At 30.2% G+C, this 19,732-nt stretch overlaps 1 protein-coding gene across 2 annotated transcripts in view; it reads left to right on the top strand.

The window, feature by feature from the left end:
* Positions 1-19,732, top strand: part of LOC115888961 (probable beta-hexosaminidase fdl) — a 172,353-nt gene that overhangs the window by 26,355 nt on the left and 126,266 nt on the right. The window contains exon 1 of one of the 2 annotated variants that reach the window (XM_030908850.1): positions 10,797-10,918. The exons of the other annotated variant lie outside the window; for it this stretch is intronic. Coding sequence (XP_030764710.1) covers positions 10,907-10,918 — 12 coding nt within the window. The 5' untranslated portion in view covers positions 10,797-10,906. Of the gene's footprint in view, positions 1-10,796; positions 10,919-19,732 lie in introns of those variants that run through there. 2 annotated transcript variants of the gene reach the window in all.

Genomic DNA, 19,732 nt, shown 5'->3' with positions numbered 1-19,732 from the left:
GTTGTAAATGTATATTTTTTTACTTAGAAGTTTTATACAGGTACGCACGAAAAGTTATTACTCTTCAAACCATTTAAAAATTTTAAGAATAATATAGAAGAATTTAAAGTAGGAGTCATATTGACACCAAAATCAAATTTATCATATCAAAAAACTCTCAGACACCAAATTTCATCCAGATATTGACGTTACTTCAGAAATTATTTGTAAAAAAATCAAAATAAAAATGAAATTTCTACACCCTGTATCTCCGAAACTAAGCATTTTAGGACATACATTTATAAGAATTTTTTACTTATTTTTTTTTTCGGAATACAGTTCGGACCACTCTGTATATTTCCTTCGGCCACACACCCGTTTTACCGGACCACTGAGAGCGACCTGAACAGTACAGCGTAATAGACTCTTAAATATATCCAGTTAAACTGGGTAAGCCCAGTATAATCACTAATTCATCCTACCTTGTGTAAGCCTCATTTAACCAATAATGAAAACCCATACCTACAAATAAAGGCAATAACACACCACAAACTCTAACTACCTACTTCCTCTTCATACCCACTCATGCATTTCAATTGCTATTAATTTGTCAGACGATGTACGAGCGAATCTCGTGCAATAACCATTCCGAAAAGCTCTAATTTTTATATTCTCTCTTTAACAAGTGACTTTTTTAATTTCTTAAACATCTACACATACATAGACAGTGGTAGTCGGTCAGTGTATGTGGTAATTAAAGTTATAACATATGACGTATGCATGGATGTATGTAAATACGTAATGTGCAAGATTATTGTCAGCTGCGGTAAAATACCTGGTGAGTAAAATAAATATTTGGAAATCCTAAAATAATTTTCTGTTTATATTTATTTAATTGATTAGAAAGTTATTATTTCCTAGTTTAACAAACATAAAAGGTCGTTATGAGTAATAATTTATGCTTTAAAATTTTTATTTTAAACACCGTAGCCCAGAATTATTTATTATACCGAAGTATGAAAAACAAGTGTGTAACATACTTTGTTTTATTAATATACATAATAAATTACTGTTCCTTGGATTTGGCTGATACACACAATAGGCAATAAATAAGTTTATTTTTATTCGTACAAGTACAGGGTGTCCCATTTTCGTGTGTTTTATGGCGTTTCTTGTTTATGAGTAGAGCTACTATGGGTTTTTCACATCACTGTACAACTTTTTTTATGAAACTAAGGATGCTATACACAGATTTGTCCGTCCAGCCCTGTTGGCTTTTGAAATACACGAAAATGGGTCACCTTGTACTTTTATAACGATTTATAATAAAAGCTGTAATAAATTTCACTTTTCATAAAATATATTGGATATTTATTTAAAACCAGCCGAAAGTGTATTATAAATTTGGGATGTATGTTAGTACAGGATCTGCTATTAGAAATATTTGAATAGTTTGTGATCTTTTTATAAATGACTATTAGAAAATTAAAAACCTTTTTTAATTAAAAAGCAAAGCAGAATCAAAGTTAATTTCGTTAATAACGTGCTTGTATTGTGCATACGCTTTTTGTACTAACAAAGTCATTGTGCTTTATTCAAGCTTTTATCCAAATAGGTTTCTCTCATGTTTTTCTAAAAATATTGAAAAATTTTAGCTTTTCAGATTATTAGTATAAACGTTTAGCTTCTGTGAAATGATTTAATGTCATTGTTTTTAAATTATCGAATATTTCAAATACTTCTAAAGCTTCATTCAGAACTTCGCACTTAGTAGAATAAATTTGTGGTTTCAATTACACTTTATACTTTTTAGTTTACGATCATTCACAATACGTCCAATAGAGAGTCTAATATTTAGCTTATAAAACGATAAACTTTTGATTTCTAACCACAATTTCTCTTGACGGATTATAATCAAAGGCCAAAATGACATTCCTCGCCAATTTTGAAGTATAATTAGTGGAAAAGTTAAAAGTTTGTTAATTTTTTCTACTAATTGAAAAAGATCACCACTAATTTTGACGGTCTGAATGCTTACATTGAAATTAAAGGAATAAAAGCTTCATTCAGAACCTCCCAATTAGTGGAATAAATTAATGGTTTCAATTACACTTTATACTTTTTAGTTTACGATCATTCACGATGTCTAAAAAACACAATTAAAATTAATAAAATATCCTAGCAACAGCTTGCGTTGGTCTGTTGTAGTAATGTGTCTGTATTTGTACTAGCTGAAAAAAATATTCCTAACATGCATTGCGAAAAAATGATAGATTCGATGCTACTAAAGCTCGAAATAAAGCAATTTCAATTCTATCTGGCGAACTGAAGTGTATTGGAAATCCTTTTCTAATTGAGGGTCCCGATTTTTTGAACATACCCACAAAAAATCTGTATTTAGCAAACAAATTACATCAGATGTTAGCCGGATTGAAACATTAGGAACTAGTCTGTATGAAGCCTTCAAGACAGATAGACTTCATAATGGATCAGTCAGTCTTTGGGCACCTATAAAAAAATAAACTTAAACTATGTTATACCAACAAGAAACAAATAAAAGTGAAAATTGCTGGATACCTTACAGGAGTTAAATGCAGACCGTTCTCTTTTTGCTCGACTTCTCATTGTCAAATATATCATCTGACATATCAAATATAAATTTGAAAAAGTTGTTGTCACATACTCGTAACATGGATGAATTAACCACCTATCTTGCACATACAATTCTAAGTCATGCCAAGATATGTTGTTTCATGACGCACTGAAGTTTCTGCGACGCACTGCTCTTTGGATTGTTTAAAGAGTACTCACTACCCAACCAAACCAAAACAAAAATTATACTTCTTACTATATATATATATATATATATATATATATATATATATATATATATATATATATATATATATATATATATATATATATATATATATATATTTCACTCGGACCACTAAAATTTTCAGCCCTGCCCGGGTTCCATGCAATATCTGGTTGTGACACCACCGGGAGTTTGTTTGGAAAAGGAAAGTTGTCATACTGGAAGGCATTTGTTTCAGCGAGTGAAGAAGAACTTATTGCCTTGCAGAAACTTGGTACCAGTGATTTAGTACCTGATTATGTTTTGCATCAGCATCAGCTAATATTTCTTTGTCGAGTTTATAAAGCAAGCACACTAACAAAATCACAACAAGGCCTTGGAAATAAGTTACCCCCCACTAGAGGTTCCCTTATACCCGCAATTAAGAGAGCTAACCTTCAAGCCTTTGTGTGGTCAAAAGATGATGAACCAGATGCAATCATCCCTAATCCAGTTGGACACGGCTGGTATTTGGAAGAGGGATGTGCTTACCCCTGTTATGTGTAAAGAATCATGTGCTCCAGAGTCTCTTCTTCAACTTATTAGATATTCGTGTCTTAAAAATCGATGTTCACCACCATGTAAATGTTTAGCAAACAATATGCCTTGCACAGAAATGTGTAGTTGTAATGCGGACCAATCAACTTGTGATAATTTGCATCCGCCTGATTTTGCCGACGAAGGTAGTGATGAAGTTGATAGTGATGATGCCGATTTGTAATTTTATTAATATACAGGGTGATCCGAACTGTATTCCGGAAACTTCGACAGCGTATTCTGCAGATAAAAATAAGTAAAAAAGTTCGTATAAATGTATGTTATAAAATGCTTAGTTTCGGAGATACATGGTGTAGAAGTTTCATTTTTATTTCGATTTTTTCTAAATAATTTTTGAAATAACGTCAATATTTGGATGAAAATTGGAGTCTGGGAGTTTTTTACATGAAAAATTAGATTTTGATGTCAATATGACTCCTACTAGTAGAGGGCGCCACCTACATATTGTTTTATCATAATTTTTTGCAGAAAAATTTATGATTAATTTAAAAAAATAAAAATTTCCCAAATTTATTATTTCAGTGAAATAACTATCTACTCAACGTGTTTACTCTTCCTCAATAATGACATGTAGTGACTATTCCATTCTAAATACCTTAAGAACGGTTCCTCGGAGCGATTTTTACAAAGAGATATTTTTTACGTAAAAAGTCACAGAGATACACCCTGTATCTCTGAAACTATGCATTTCAGGACATACATTTATACGAACTTTTTTACTTATTTTTATCTGCAGAATATACTGCCGAAGTTTCCGGAATACAGTTCGGACCACCAGAGTTCTTAGGAATATGTGTAAATGTATCACTTAATTTTTTTTAAATACATGAACTCATATAACGTAGACCATATTTTATTTTGGTAAAAATAATATAACACAATATTTCTCAATTTTTTTCACTTTAAATCCAACGAGCAACCAAAATATTATTTTTTCGCAATACTTTCAAGAATTGATTGTTTTCCTCTTTATATTACCTTTCTAACAAGCTAAAAATTGAAATCGGTTAAATAGCGGCGACGATAACGCACATTGTCTATCCTATTGCTATGGCGGCCATTTTGTTCAACGCACTCCAAACAAACGCAACATCTGTGACGGTGTCACCATAAAAATTAAGGGAATACATAATTTTTCTGATAAAACAACTCCACTGGCACCTTCCCTTCATGAAGTTTCCCACGGGAAGCTATTTTTATACGTTGTGCTCCCTAACTATAATATTTAGCTTATAAAACAATAAACTTTTGATTTCTAACCAAAATTTTTATTGACGGGTGATAAAGGCCAAAATGACTTCCATGACCAAAATGACATTCCTCGCAAATTTTGAAGTATAAATAGTGGAAAAGTCAAAAGTTTGTTAACTTTTTCCACTAATTCAAAACTACTACCACTAATTATGACGTTCTGAATGCTTACATTAAAATTAGGTGAACAAACATCTATGGCTAATTGAAAATACTAATTCATTCCACTGATTTCGAGGTTCTGAATGAAGCTAAACTTCTATTCTAATTGAAACCACTAATTTATTCCACTAATTGCGAGGTTCTGAATGAAGCTTAAATGTTCATGTTTAATTTAATTCGAAAATAAACTTGAATGTAACGCAGTACATTTCATAAAAATAGGTTATATTTCTTTGACTTTGTGGAGACGTATTATCATCATTATCATCATCAATATCAGCTTATTCAATCATTTCTAATTATGGTGTAGCCTCTCTCACATATTTAGATACTCTCTTTGTAGTTGAGCCCATTGGTTGTCTATCGTCGGCTATGCGGGCCCAAGTTATTCCTGCTAATTTCCTAATATTATGCTCAGGTTTCATCTTCTAGATCTTTTAATTCCTCGTGGGTACCATGCTGTAATTTTTGTGGTCCATCTATCTTAATCTATCTCTCTATCTATTGTGGTCCAGTATCTTAATATATATTTTAAAATACGAGAACAATCTGATATAAATTCCCTTATTGTGTTGATGTGAATATTTAATTTTCTTATCAAAATTTGTATTTAGCAAAATGATTTACTAATTTTTATAAAATGTACAAAATTTCATTTGATCGCTAACTCAAATTATGAAAATATCAAAATAAAATTGGGAACAAAAATCATTTTATTATGAATACTAAATTTGAAGTTTATTTTAAACACAATAATATGTTGGTATGATTTTCTAAAAGCATATATTCATACATTTTTAAATTTAATTTTCTAAATGCACACTTGCATTTCTGCAGATACAAATTTAATAAAGCACTATACCAGAAGAGTAATAATACTTTTTCATACAATTCAACTTCCATCACAGAAGTTAGCTTTAAAAAATATTAATTAGATAATTAGTAAAATACCTTGAATACACAGAAAAATATACAGAGAAAAATACAGTATGAATTCGTAGCAAAAAGTTTATTATTTACAAAATAATATGTATGTAAATAAGTACAAGAATATTATACCATCCGTCTATATTAATTTCAATTTTAAATTTCGAAAATTCTGCGAAATTATTGGCAATTACCTATACTTAGCAATTTAAATAAAAGCGTATATTAATGTAATGTGCTATCTATGGGATATGGCGTAATACTAGGGGAGTACTGTTTTAAATCAGACGATATACTAAGACCCTTGATTATGTATAAATAGATGTACAATGAGGGCTTAGTACAAGCCCGTCTTCTAGGTGGCGCCTTGCCCGTTCTGAATTTTTGTATTCCCCTACGATTTTCTTTGAGGGGAATCCGTTAAACCCGCCCATCGTTCAAAAATGGAAAGGCGCGAGGTCACATCATCATTTCTAATTATGGTGTAGCCTCTCTCACATATTTAGATACTCTCTTTGTAGTTGAGTAAATTGTCTATTGTTGGCTATGCGGGTCCAAGTTATCCCTGCTAATTTCCTAATATCATGGTCCCATCTCAGGTTCGGTCTTCTTCTAGATCTCTTAATTCCTCGTGGGTACCATGCTGTAATTTTTGTGGTCCATCTATCTTAATCTATCTCTCTATCTATTGTGGTCCAGTATCTTAATATATATTTTAAAATACGAGAACAATCTGATATAAATTCCCTTGTTGTGTTGATGTGAATATTTAATTATCTTATCAAAATTTGTATTTAGCAAAATGATTTACTAATTTTTATAAAATGTACAAAATTTCATTTGATCGCTAACTCAAATTATGAAAATATCAAAATAAAATTGAGAAAAAAAGTCATTTTATTATGAATACTAAATTTGAAGTTTATTTTAAACACAATAATATGTTAGTATGATTTTCTAAAAGCATATATTCATACATTTTTAAATTTAATTTTTTAAATGCACACTTGCATTTCTGCAGATACAAATTTAATAAAGCACTATACCAGAAGAGTAATAATACTTTTTCATACAATTCAACTTTACATTTCCATCACAGAAGTTAGCTTTAAAAAATATTAATTAGATAATTAGTAAAATACCTTGAATACACAGAAAAATATACAGAGATAAATACAGTATGAATTCATAGCAAAAAGTTTATTATTTACAAAATAATATGTATGTAAATAAGTACAAGAATATTATACCATCCGTCTATATTAATTTCAATTTTAAATTTCGAAAATTCTGCGAAATTATTGGCAATTACCGATACTTAGCAATTTAAATAAAAGCGTATATTAATGTAATGTGCTATCTATGGGATATGGCGTAATACTAGGGGAGTACTGTTTTAAATCAGACGATATACTAAGACTAAGCACAATAAAAAAAATTAATAGTCAAAATTTAAGTCTAATATAAAGTTTTGGCCAAATTTAAAGTGTTATATTATTGTTACTTTTAGCCCTATTTTCATGAATTTTTTAGCAAGATGTAAATAATTATATCAACTTTAATTCGCAAACTCAGTTTTTTATAAACTTTGGTATTTGACATATTATACAGGGTTAATCGAGGGGTTGTTTTTTTACCCTAACTTTAAAACACCCTGTGCAATAATTTCGTGTGTAAACTTTCCAAAAATATAATTTTACGGTCAGAACCATGTCTCCTGAGCATTTTGTTATTTGGATCATGTCAATACATGATTTGGTTAATTTTTAAGAGCGAAATGAACTTGCCACGAACATTTGCAATTTTTTCAATTAATTCATAATTTCTTTTGAATTTTTTTTTCAATATAACAAGGCGACTCTAGTGATTATTGTGAACTATACACTACTATGAATTTCTCATCATGTTCGACGATTGGGAAATGCTTGGCAGGAGGGTTAGAGGTCGCAAAGCTGTACCAGCTTCATTAAATGAACTTCGCTTAGTCCTTAAAGAAGAATAGGAATAACCCCCCCCCATAACGAAATATAATATAATATGCAGCCTCAATGACAGTATGAAAGTATGAACGGACGTATACAGGCAGTTACCCAGTCATGGGAGATAATACACAAAGTATTAGGGTTATTTTTCGTTATTTTCACTTTTACAATTTTTGTTTGTTTGTATACTTGGGTATTAAAGATGTTTTCTTTAATATTATTAGTTCTGTTAGCGTTATTAATGTTTATTAAAACCAGGATTGTATCGTTAGTCTTTAACGTTTTTTTTTTTTTAATTTAGTATAGAGTATCCATTGCAGGCGTAATATGATGTTACGACAATGGTCACCAAAACCATCTCGTCATATTAAAAAAATACATCAAAAAGCGATGGTAATTGAAAAAACTGCAAATTAATTGTGATCAGTTCATTTCGCTCTTAAAAATTAACCAAAGCATGTATTGACATGAATCAAAAAACAAAATGCTCAGGAGTCATGGTTCTGGCCGTAAAATTATATTTTAGGAAAATTTATACACGAAATTATTGTACCGTGTCCCACTACGAATAGCTCTCGGCTGTATCTCGGAAAGAATTAGCCATAGGGCTTACGGAAAAAAATATTTATAACTAAAGGAGCTATGAGAAATTGCTGGAAATTATTTTCAAGTTTGTAAAACGGCCGCTAGGCGGCGCAACTGCTATGGAAAATAAGAAAAAAAATTTTTTTCAGAATTTTGCCTAGATAATGGGTACTATAAATAATAGCTTCAGAATCTTCAATAAACTTTAGATTTTTTTTGTTAGAACCATTTTCCCCTGTCTGCTAAAATAAAGTGGTGGGGGAAGGTTAGATCTATCTTTATTTAAATGTTAATAACTCCGGACTGGATGATCAGAATCCAACAAACGAGGGCTGGTTCAAAAGAGCGTTTCTTATTCTATATTAGACCATCAAAATAATAGTAATAAGGTTTTGAACGTAGTGCTGTCTTACAATTCAACAACATATGCGCGTTTTCAAAAAAATTAAATACGATAGTATGTGTTATTTTAGTATAGAAAGTAGTAAAGCTTAAAGTCAGCGAAAACCGCATCTATTATCTTCTTTCAAACCGAAGATAATGCAAAATTATAATTACCAAAAAATGCCGTTAATTGCCTTATTATTACAATAGTAGCCCCCTCTTGATTAGGGCCCATTCTAACAAAAAATAAGATAGAAAGTTTATTTTATTTTAAAATCGACGAAATAGCAGAAGACCATAATACCAGATGTATTAATATCTAATAATAAGATTTTAATAATAGTGAACAAGAAATGATGATTCAGTGAAGTCGTGGTTTTGGAAAAAAGTTGCTTTCGCGTAATAGTGTAACGAAACAAATTGTATTAGATGAACATTTTGATAGTTTTAGCAGCGTTTTTTTATCTTTTAAATGCTTTTTCAAAATGCCTTTATTATTTGAAGTAGTTGAAGTTGTTGGCATTTTGAAAAAGCAATCAAAAGATAAAAAACGCTGCTAAAACTATCAAAATGTTGATCTAATAACAATTTCACGTTTATACTATTACGTCAAAAGCAACTTTTTTCCAAAGCCTGCCATGACTTCACTGAATCATCGTTTTTTTTTCACTATTATTAATATCTTAATTATTAGGTATTAATACATCTGGTATTATGGTATTCTGGTATTACGTTGAGTTTAAAATAAACTAACTGTTTCTATCTTATTTTTAGGTTAGAATGGGCATAATCAAGAGGGCTACTGATACCGTGTTGTAAAAATAAGGTAATTAACGCCTTATTTTTTGGTATTTATTATAATTTCTTCGATTTGAAAGAAGATATCAAGATGCGGTTTTGGCTGACTTTTTAAGCTTTTACTACTCTTTACTATCAGCTAAAATTACATATACTATTGCATTTCATTTTTTTGAAAAAACGCGCAATGTTTGTTAAATTGTAAGACAACGCCCCCTAGCGTCTACGTTCAAAAGCTTATTATTATTGTTTATATGGTACAATATAAAGTAAGAAACGCCATTTTAAACGAGCCCTCGCTTGTTGGATTCCGATCATCCAGTCCAGAGTTATTAATATTCAAATAAAAACAGATCTAACCTTCCCCCACCACTTTATTTTGGTAGATAGGGGAAAATGGCTCTAACATAAAATATTCAAAATTTACTGAGGATTATGAAGCTGTTACCTATAGTACACCCTATCTAGGCAAAATTGTGTAAAAACTCCATTTTCTTATTTTTTGTTGCAGTTGCGCCCCCTAGCGGTCGTTCTACAAACTTGAAAGTAATTTCTAGCAATTTCTCATAGCCTCTTTAGTTATAAATATTTTTTTCCGCAGCCGCTACAGCTAATACTTTCCGAGATATAGCCGAGAGCTATTCTTAGTGGGACACCCTGTACAGATTGTTTTAATATTATGGTAAAAAAACAACCCTTAGATTAACCCTGTATAATATGCCAAATACCAAAGTTTATAAAAAAAACTGAGTTTACGAATTAAAGTTGATACAGTATGATCAAAAAAAAACGGCGTCCAGTTAGCTGGGACATGACATCTCCCATATAAATTTACATATAAAATGACAGCAATCTTCATTTCACAGCCATCGCTGACGCCGGCTTTTTTTTATCATACGGTGTAATTATTTACAGCTTGCTAAAAAATTCATGACAATAGAGCTAAAAATAACAACAATATAACACTTTTTTTTAAATTTGACCAAAAATTTCTCCGTTGCGTTTTTTTTGCATCTGAGTGTATATCATCTGAATTATTTACGATTATTACGTTCGAGAGGTTTTTACTATTTTAAGTAAAATCTCAAATGAATTGGATAGCCTAAAGACCAGCTGATTTACATCAGCTGGTCTGTTTAAATGTAGATCAAACGTAGACTATTTACTTATTTAATAGACGGCGCTGTTCAAACAATTTTTGGTTCGAAAAGAAGTGGAAAAAATATTTGATTTATTTAGTTTCTTCGAACTTTTCTCGTGGCATGTCGATCGAAAGTTGTTTAATAAAAGTTTTTTAATTTATGTAGAATTGTTTGATGTGTAAAAGTTAAAATAATATTCTACTAAAAGTTACAATATGTGATGTTCAATTTAATGGATAAGTGAATATGCACGTGTTTGCGTAAGATATGGTGGATATAAAATGTTGTTAAGAGTAAGCACTATCAAAATATTTATGCGTTATAACTGTTGAGGGAAACGGTTGAAAATATTTCATAATATGGCGAAAAAAGCTGCTATAATTGTTCATTATTTAGAGTTTCATTATTTCAATTTACTAAACTGTAAAAATGGGTTTTAAAATAGTAGACGTTGCAGTATACCAGATAGTAATCTAAAATGATCAAAAAATCTACAGTGAATAAAATTAATTTAAGTATTTTTCGTCGAAATTCAAAAATATCAACTTATAACTTACAGAATACGTATAACGTAGGAGGTGGCAACATTGCCTTCTCGCAAAGAACTATAAACAAATTTCCCAATACTGAACAAGCGGCACTCAAGAGTTTTTAAATATTTTCCGAACTATACTACCAGTTTAAATACTTGCACTTGTTTCTGAGATACCCTGTATAATAAGTTAGTCTGTGGTATTACCCAATCGGATCTTAATTTAAGATGAGACTCCAATATTAAGAAAAAATCGTTTTAGTATATTGTTGTGAACTAGTTTTATTTTATGTTGGCGTAATATGGGCATGTTAATAAATACATCTGATTGATTGAACTGCATCACTTTCCATTGATTTATCACTGAATATGCACAGTGTTGGTAACATGAGCTGAACTCCAGGCTACTTTATTTTTTTAATATTCAATTTTATAATTCAATTTATTCTAAATATTTGATCATCTTTTATATCATCCGCTCCTGATTTAGAATCATCATTCATCATCATCATTTTCACCTTATATTCAACCATTTCTAATTATGGTGTAGCCTCCCTCACATATTTAGATACTCTCTTTGTAGTTGGGCCCATTGATGGTCTATTGTTGGCTATGCGGACCCAAGTTATCCTTGCTAATTTACTAATATGTCAATATGTTAGATCCCATCTCAAGTTTGGTCTTTTTCTAGGTCTCTTAATTTCTCGTAAGTACCATGCTGTAATTTTTGTGGTTCATCTGTTGTCCGTCATCAAATGTCCTGCCCATTGCCACTTGAGGAATTTGATTATGTGGATCACATCTATTACCTGCTTTTTTGTCAAATTCATTATATTCTTTTACGGTCTTCCTTGGTTGTTCCCAGAATATTTCGTTCAATTGAACGTTGTGCACCTGCAGTTTTCTTACAATGTCCGTTTTAAGTGTACAGGTTTCACATGCATAGGTCATGACTGGTAGTACACATTGGTCGAATGTCTCCTTCTTTAGATAAAGTGGCATACCAAATTTGAATATGATTGAGTGTCTTTCATAAGTACTCTATGCTAACTTAATTCTTCTGTTGATTTCTGGTATTGGCTCCCCGATCATATACATATTAAACAAAATAAATGTTATAATTGATTTGTTGACTGCTCGCTGTTGGTATGTTTACCTACATCATAAATATCATAATTTTCTAGTGACGAATTGTTCTATTATTTCAGAAAATAATCAGAATCAAAATGGATATAAACAACACAACCACAAAAGACAATAGTTCAAATGAAAGAACAATAATCAAGAACGTAATTAAAGCTAAAATAAACTGAAGGAGAGAAACAAATATTTTTTAAAGTACAAAAAGTACAAAAAAAACTATTTTAATCATATTTACAAATTAGTTTTACCTTAGCTTCCCCTATGTGAATTCCTTTACATAGTCGATTTGTGTATTCTACTGGAAATCTATAAAAATGGTTTAATAGCATCCATTGTTGTAAAATTTCCGATAAGCGAGAACTGGGACAGGTCATTCAACAATTCTCAATTAAAATGTATTATTATTGTAATAACTTCCCGACATTAAATATAGGTATGGTAAAAAATTAACGAACAAAAATACCAGTATGTTCTAAATTTTTATAATTATTATAGTTCATATTGCTAGTTATGAAATTTTTAATATGCAGCAGTTTACTCTTGAAAACTATACAGGGTGGTCGAACTGTATTCCGGAAACTTCGGCAGCATATTCTGCAGATAAAAATAAGTAAAAAAGTTCGTATAAATATATGTCCTAAAATACTTACTTTCAGAGATACAGGGTGTAGAAGTTTCATTTTATTTCGATGTTTTCTAAATAATTTCTGAATTAACGTCAATATTTGGATGAAAATTGATGTCTGGGAGTTTTTTGACATGAGAAATTTAATTTTGGTGTCAATATGACTTCTACTAGTAGAGGGCGCCACCTACATCTGTTTTAACTGTTTTGAAGCGTAATAACTTTTTGTCCGTACCTGTATAAAACCACCGAGTAAAATAAATATACATCTCTGTGACTTTCTACGTGAAAAATATCTCTTTGTAAAAATCGCTACGAGCAACCGTTCTTAAGATATTTAGAATTGAAATAGACAATACATGTCATTATTGACTAAAAATAAACACGTTGAGCTTTTTTTTTGAGTTGAATTTGGATTTTTTTTTTTAATTAATCATAAATTATTTCTGCAAAAATGATGATAAAACAGTTTCTGTCGAACTTTTGGCACAAAAACATTTCAAATTCATGATTTCAGTCTAATAACTATTTAGTCAACGCATGTTTAATTTATGTCAATGATGACAGGTATTGATAATTTCGAATGTTCAAATATCTCGAAAACCGTTACTCTTAGCGATTTTTACCCAGAGACCTTTTTCACGTAAAAAACGTCGTAAATGTATATTTTTTTACTCAGTAGTTTTATACAGGTACGGACGAAAAGTTATTACTCTTCAAACCAGTTTAAACACATGTAGGTGACGCCCTCTACTAGTAGGAGTCATATTGACATCAAAATCAAATTTCTCATGTCAAAAAACTCTCCCAGACACCAATTTTCATCTAAATATTGAGGTTACTTCAGAAATTATTTGGAAAATATCGAAATAAAAATGAAACTTCTACAGCCTGTATCTCCAAAACTAAGCATTTTAGGACATACATTTATACGAACTTTTATACTTATTTTTATCTGCAGACTATGCTGCCGAAGTTTTCGGAATACAGTTCGGACTACCCTGTATTTTGTTCTAGTGGACCGATTTTAATGATTTTTTAATAAGCAATTTGTAGCTAAATTATTTGACTTTTTAGTGTCTCTTTCTAAATTAAAATGAAAGTTTCCATCTGTCTATTATATGAGGGAAAACAAAATGTTGATATTTTGGTGAAAATTTGGAACACCCTGTGGAATATATTTAACAAAGCAAGATATTTAAAAATCATTTTAGTATCTAGGTACGTCTTTTGTCGATTGTTTGTTTTTTGATTTATCTCAGGTGTTATACAGGGTGAGTTTTAAATAAGTGCAAATATTTTTAGGGGTGGTATATTTCAACCCCAGAGGTTTTATCATAAGGAGTTTTTTCGCGAAAAAAAAATTGGAAAATTTCAAAAAAAAAATTTGGATTTTTTTTTAATTTTTTTGTTGTTAAAAAACATAATTTGTTGATAAAATGGCAAAATAGTGAATGAATACAAGAATGAAAATCCCGAAAAGATCCAGTAGTTCTCAAAATTTTAGAAAAAAACGAGGCAAAAAATATTTTTTTTAATTTTTGAAATAAAATAACTCGGTTATTTTCAATTTATTTCAAAAACGGTAACGAGAAAATATGTTTCTTTTATCAAGATCTACCAGCACTAAAAATATTTGCAGTTATTTAAGACTCAGCCGGGGTGTATGGGGTTACGCTGGAGAGGTAGCACCTTTCTCCAACAGCGGTCACATCGAATGTCTTAGACAGGAGATGGCTGAAGGAAACTGGTCCTCCCAGGGTACCCAACTCTCACTTAATTTTTTTGCGACATGATTGATAATATAAAAAGTAATTTTAAAGCCTAGGCATAATACGAAAATATATTATTAAACTGACATAAAGTGTCAAATACAAACGAGCGTAACAAGTGTTTTATTTTGCAAATGTATATGTTACTGTAAATGTCCGAAATACTTTAAAACCTAGTACTAAGGGCTGGCAAAGATTAGTCATGGGTCGAGATTTTCGTATGTAAGAAGAGTACAATGCGTTTATAATGTACTGAACAAAGAGAGAACAGTAAACACGTTGCCAAACGTACGAACTAAAATGAGAAACTGCGCTCATTGCTAAGAGACGTGGAAGGGGATACAGCAGATTTGTCACTTGTGTCTAGCCCTAGTAGGCAACTATTAAGCCCGACCAATCACGTTAGAGTTTTTGACAAACACAAATGAATTAACACACTTCAAATAACCACGCTAACCAACCTGATTGGTTAAGCTTAAAAGTTGACTGCTAGGGCTAGACACTTCTGATTTGTCGCAGTCCACCGGTCGACCCAATCAGTACCTCTGTCAGTACTTAAAGTTCTAGCGAAAGGTGTACATCATGCGTTCAGCTTCACGATTTAATTACGTCTCGTGATACTTTATTAATTTGTTTATTTATAAAACTAAACGAATCATTGTAATTTTCCCTTTAGCTTGAATATTTTTAAGTGCAAGTTAGAAACACCTGCATTTTTGGTAAAAATAAGTGGAATTTAGTTGGTGTTTGACAGTGATCGCACTATTAGAACTCTGCATTCAAAATGAATCGATATCTCAAAATCTATTAAAAATAATTAATTGTAGTTTTTTTCAAAAGCTTTCGTAATTTCTTGCTATATTTTCTTCTTACAGACAGTATGGGAAAATCTTTATAAATAAAAGTTACACGATTGCTGAAAATTGCTATGCACTAAAAGTAAATGATTGGGTTGTTTAAAATTTTTGAATGAATGGAAAAAACAACGTTATCGAATTTTTTCTTATTTAAACATATTATACGAGTAAAGGTCCGATCTTCAAAATAAAAAAAGACTCAAAAAATTTTTTTATTTTTTAAAAATCATGATTTTTTCCAACCCCTGATTTACAGTGACATATATGTATATAGATTCTAAAAAAATAAAATGTAATTAAAGGATGTCTTTATTATATTAGAGAGAATTTTTTATTTCATTTTTGACCAATGAAGTAAGTTAGAGCAGTTTCTAAAATTAAAAAAAAAATATTTTTATAGTGTCATTATGGAGATTCATCAGAAATTCTTTTGGTAACAAAATGCATATAATCTCTGTACACTTGCGGAATTTTTATAAATCCCTAAGACTTAAGCGAGAAAAAATTATGGAATTAAAAAGATTTTGCAACTTTAACAAAGATAACAGCAAAGAAAGACAATTTAAGAAAACTTTTTGAACAGCTAAAGCGTTGCATCTCGGGAATTAACTTCTCATATTTAGTAAACAAGCGGCTGCGGCTTCTAAAAATAACTTATCCGAATAAAACTAGAGATAAAAAAGTTGGCTAGAAGATTTAGAGTAGCCAAAGTTCAAATGGTAATATGAATTCGAGGTAAAACTCTCAATATATTGAGTTATGGAGATGTATACCTACGGATACAGTGTGAAAGATATAAAACCGGCATCGTGGGATTTTTCGAAACTATAATAATACTAATACAATTTATACTGAGTGTTTTTCAAATGTGGCGAACCCCTATAACTTTTTTTTTTTTTATTTTTTCAATCAAAAGAAAGAAATTTGGTATGTTGGTATAAATTAGATTGATTGACATATTTAATTATTTCCGGTCACTTTGTTTCACCGGAAATTACTACAGATTTTGATCTTTGAGTGGTATCTTCGGTATTTTTTTAGTTTATTTGACAGAAAATTACATTATGAATAGAATGGCATATCATGTGCCAAATTTTAGCATCTTCGGTTAAAATGATATTTTAAATTTCAATCAAAGTGCAATGGCTATGTTCATAAAAAGGTTCATAACAATTTGACTCTAAATACCAAGTATGTACTACCAAATTATTCGTTAAAATACGGCTTTAACAAATATGCCAATGAGGCACACTCGTTTTATTTAAAAAAAAAGAGTTATGATTACAAAAATGATTGGGGCATCTTTTAACTGACCAGGAAACGTCACGAGAAAAGACTGATCAGTTCGTTTATGTTTAAACGTTTAAGGACGAGCTGCTTACACATATGAACTAATACCGTATGATCGAAAAAAAACGGCGATTGCTATGAAGTGAAAATAGATGTCATTTTATATGAAAAACTAGCGTGTACCAGCGACTTCGTTCATGTCGAATTAATCATTTGTAATGGTGATGATAAAGCAAAGCAAGAATTTCCATTAACATACAAACTGGATAAAATTTTCATGCATTTATGTCAAGCATGAGAAAACAATATGGCGACATTATTATATAACTTTAGTAATAATATATATAACTTAAAAAAATGTCTATACCTATATGGCGGATTCATCTATCCAAAAAAAATCCTTATGGGTTTTTCTGCCACTGTACCGCAAAAGAAGAAAATCTACAAAATAAAATAGTTATTTTTTTAAACACTTCTGCGTTAAACAAACCTAAACGGACGCTGCTTGTCAGAAGCTGTGGCTTACAGTAATAAAATTTACCTAACAAAGAAAAAATGCTTAACGTTTCTCTTCCGTCGTCGGAAACAAAAAATATAAAGAATCAAGAAAAAAACTATTTAAAATATTTGAATTGAACTATTCGAGAACAGTTTATTTCTTTTTAAAACAGATACGTCTACAAGAAATCGTTGACGTTCTGTTAAAATGACATTATATTATTATAGTAGTAGTTACATTATAGCTAAACTTCAAAATTAACAATTACTACCGGATAATTACTTAATAAGGTAAAACCAAAAAGCCCAAACTTCTCGGTATGATTATTTTAAATTTCACGTATGTTATGTTTATTTATGTAATGTTCTTTAAAATCAAAGAAGCTGATTGCCATACATTACTAACATCTACATATGCATTGAGCAATACATTTATTTTTATTAGATTGAATTAAAAAGCCTCTTTTATTTTCTTTAGAGGCTATCGCTTTTTTCATTATAATTTTGGCGTTATTAAAACTTATTCTAGCCCTGTGTCCCATGAATGCTGACAAATCTTAGATTTGTGAAAATCTCCCTTTCTTAAATAATCTTTATGTTCTTTAATTCCTAACATTTATGGGTCTAGATGTTTCACCAATGTAAAATTTTATCACATTCGCAGGGTATTTGGTATATTACATTTTTGTTTGTTGTGTTCTGTATTCATTGGTTTAGTATGATAAAATTGATCTAAGTGTATTTTGTGTTTTGAAAGATGTTTGTATTTCACACTTATACTGTGATTAGATGTGAAATTTAAGTATCTATCTGTGTTTGTGGGTTTTCTGTTAACATCTAAAATTAGTTTATTTTGAAATTTTGACACTAAAACATCAAGAAATGGCATTAGAACGATTACCTCTCTCTACTTCTAAAGTAAATTTTATGGTAGGTTCAAGTGAGAATTTATATACTCCAAAAATGTCTATTTCAGAAACGTTATAAGTTGCCATATTGCAAAAAATATCATCAACATAACGCAGCCATATTACAGGCTTTTTGAAAAACTATTTATTGTATTATTTTTCAAAATCTTCCATAAAAATATTACTTAACAAAGGAGAGAGAGGTGATCCTCATACCATACCGAAATCTTTTGTTGAAAATTCATTATTTAATTGGAAATAAGTAGTTTTAACACAAAGTGTCAACAATTCCAAAATACTATCTATGTTTAATTTTGTTCTATCTATTAAATGTGTATCTTGTTCTAATCTATCCCTAACTAACAACGTCAAAACTTAACCATTAAACTGTTAGGTGCTATATAATTTTTGAATTTTTTTCTATAAAGTGTGGTGTGTTTTTAATGTATGAATCGGTGTTATTTGCAATCGGATTTAATATGTCTAGTAAAAATTTTGCTAACGGATGGCATGGAGAATTTATACTACTGACTATAGGTCTAAAAGTTATACCCTGTTTGTGTATTTTCGGTAAACCGTATAAATGAGGTGGTTTACGTTGTAAGTCTGTTAATATATGATTGTATTTGTATAAAGTTCTGTATATTTTTCTTTCAATAGTTGGTGATGGGTCTTTTGAAAGTTTTGTGTAACTACCGTTATTTATAAGATCTGTAATTTTGTTATTATATTCGTCTAAATCTATAACTACTGTAGCATTACCTTTGTCTGCTTGTAATATTTTAATTGTTTTGTCTGTTTTTAAATTTTTGGATATATATACTTTAGTAGTATTATTTGAGGGGTAAGCTTCATTCATTGAATTCTGACTTTCTGAAAAATCCGTTTGCCAAAAATAAGCTTTTTACGTCAAGCAGTTTAAGCAGAATCGTGGTTAAGAAATTATCCAACTTTTTGGAACACCCTGCATGATTTTTTAAAAATTTCAAAATATGTAAAAAAACAAATAAATTATGCTTGTCCAAGCGATTTCCCCGAAAGACTAACTGTTTTTAAATAACAAATATTGTAATATTTGAGGGTTTTACCTCTTGAAATTTGAGATTCGAGAAACCCTCCTTATCGAACCCTCTGCACCCCACAGTCAATCCGTTTGCCAAAAATTAGCTTTAAACGTCAAGTTAGTTTAAGCAGAATCGTGATTACCAATGGTCATATTTTATGAAACACCCTGTATAAATTTATAAAAATCTTAAAATATACAAAACAACAAAATAAAATATACGTGTTTAAGAGTTTTTTTCCGAAAAACTACCGGTTTTTAAATAAAAAATATTTTAATATTTGGGGGATAGTTTCACCCCCTTAGAATTCGAGTTTCGAAAAATTCCTTCTTATCGAACCTCTACACCCTAAAGTCAATCTGTTTTCCAAAAATCAGCTTTTTACGTCAAGCGCTTATGCAAAAAAAAACAAAATAAA

Source organism: Sitophilus oryzae, unplaced genomic scaffold (assembly GCF_002938485.1).
Source record: "Sitophilus oryzae breed Bouriz unplaced genomic scaffold, Soryzae_2.0 scaffold_810_pilon_pilon, whole genome shotgun sequence".
NCBI lineage: Eukaryota > Metazoa > Arthropoda > Insecta > Coleoptera > Curculionidae > Sitophilus > Sitophilus oryzae.
This window is presented reverse-complemented; position numbering and strand designations above follow the sequence as displayed.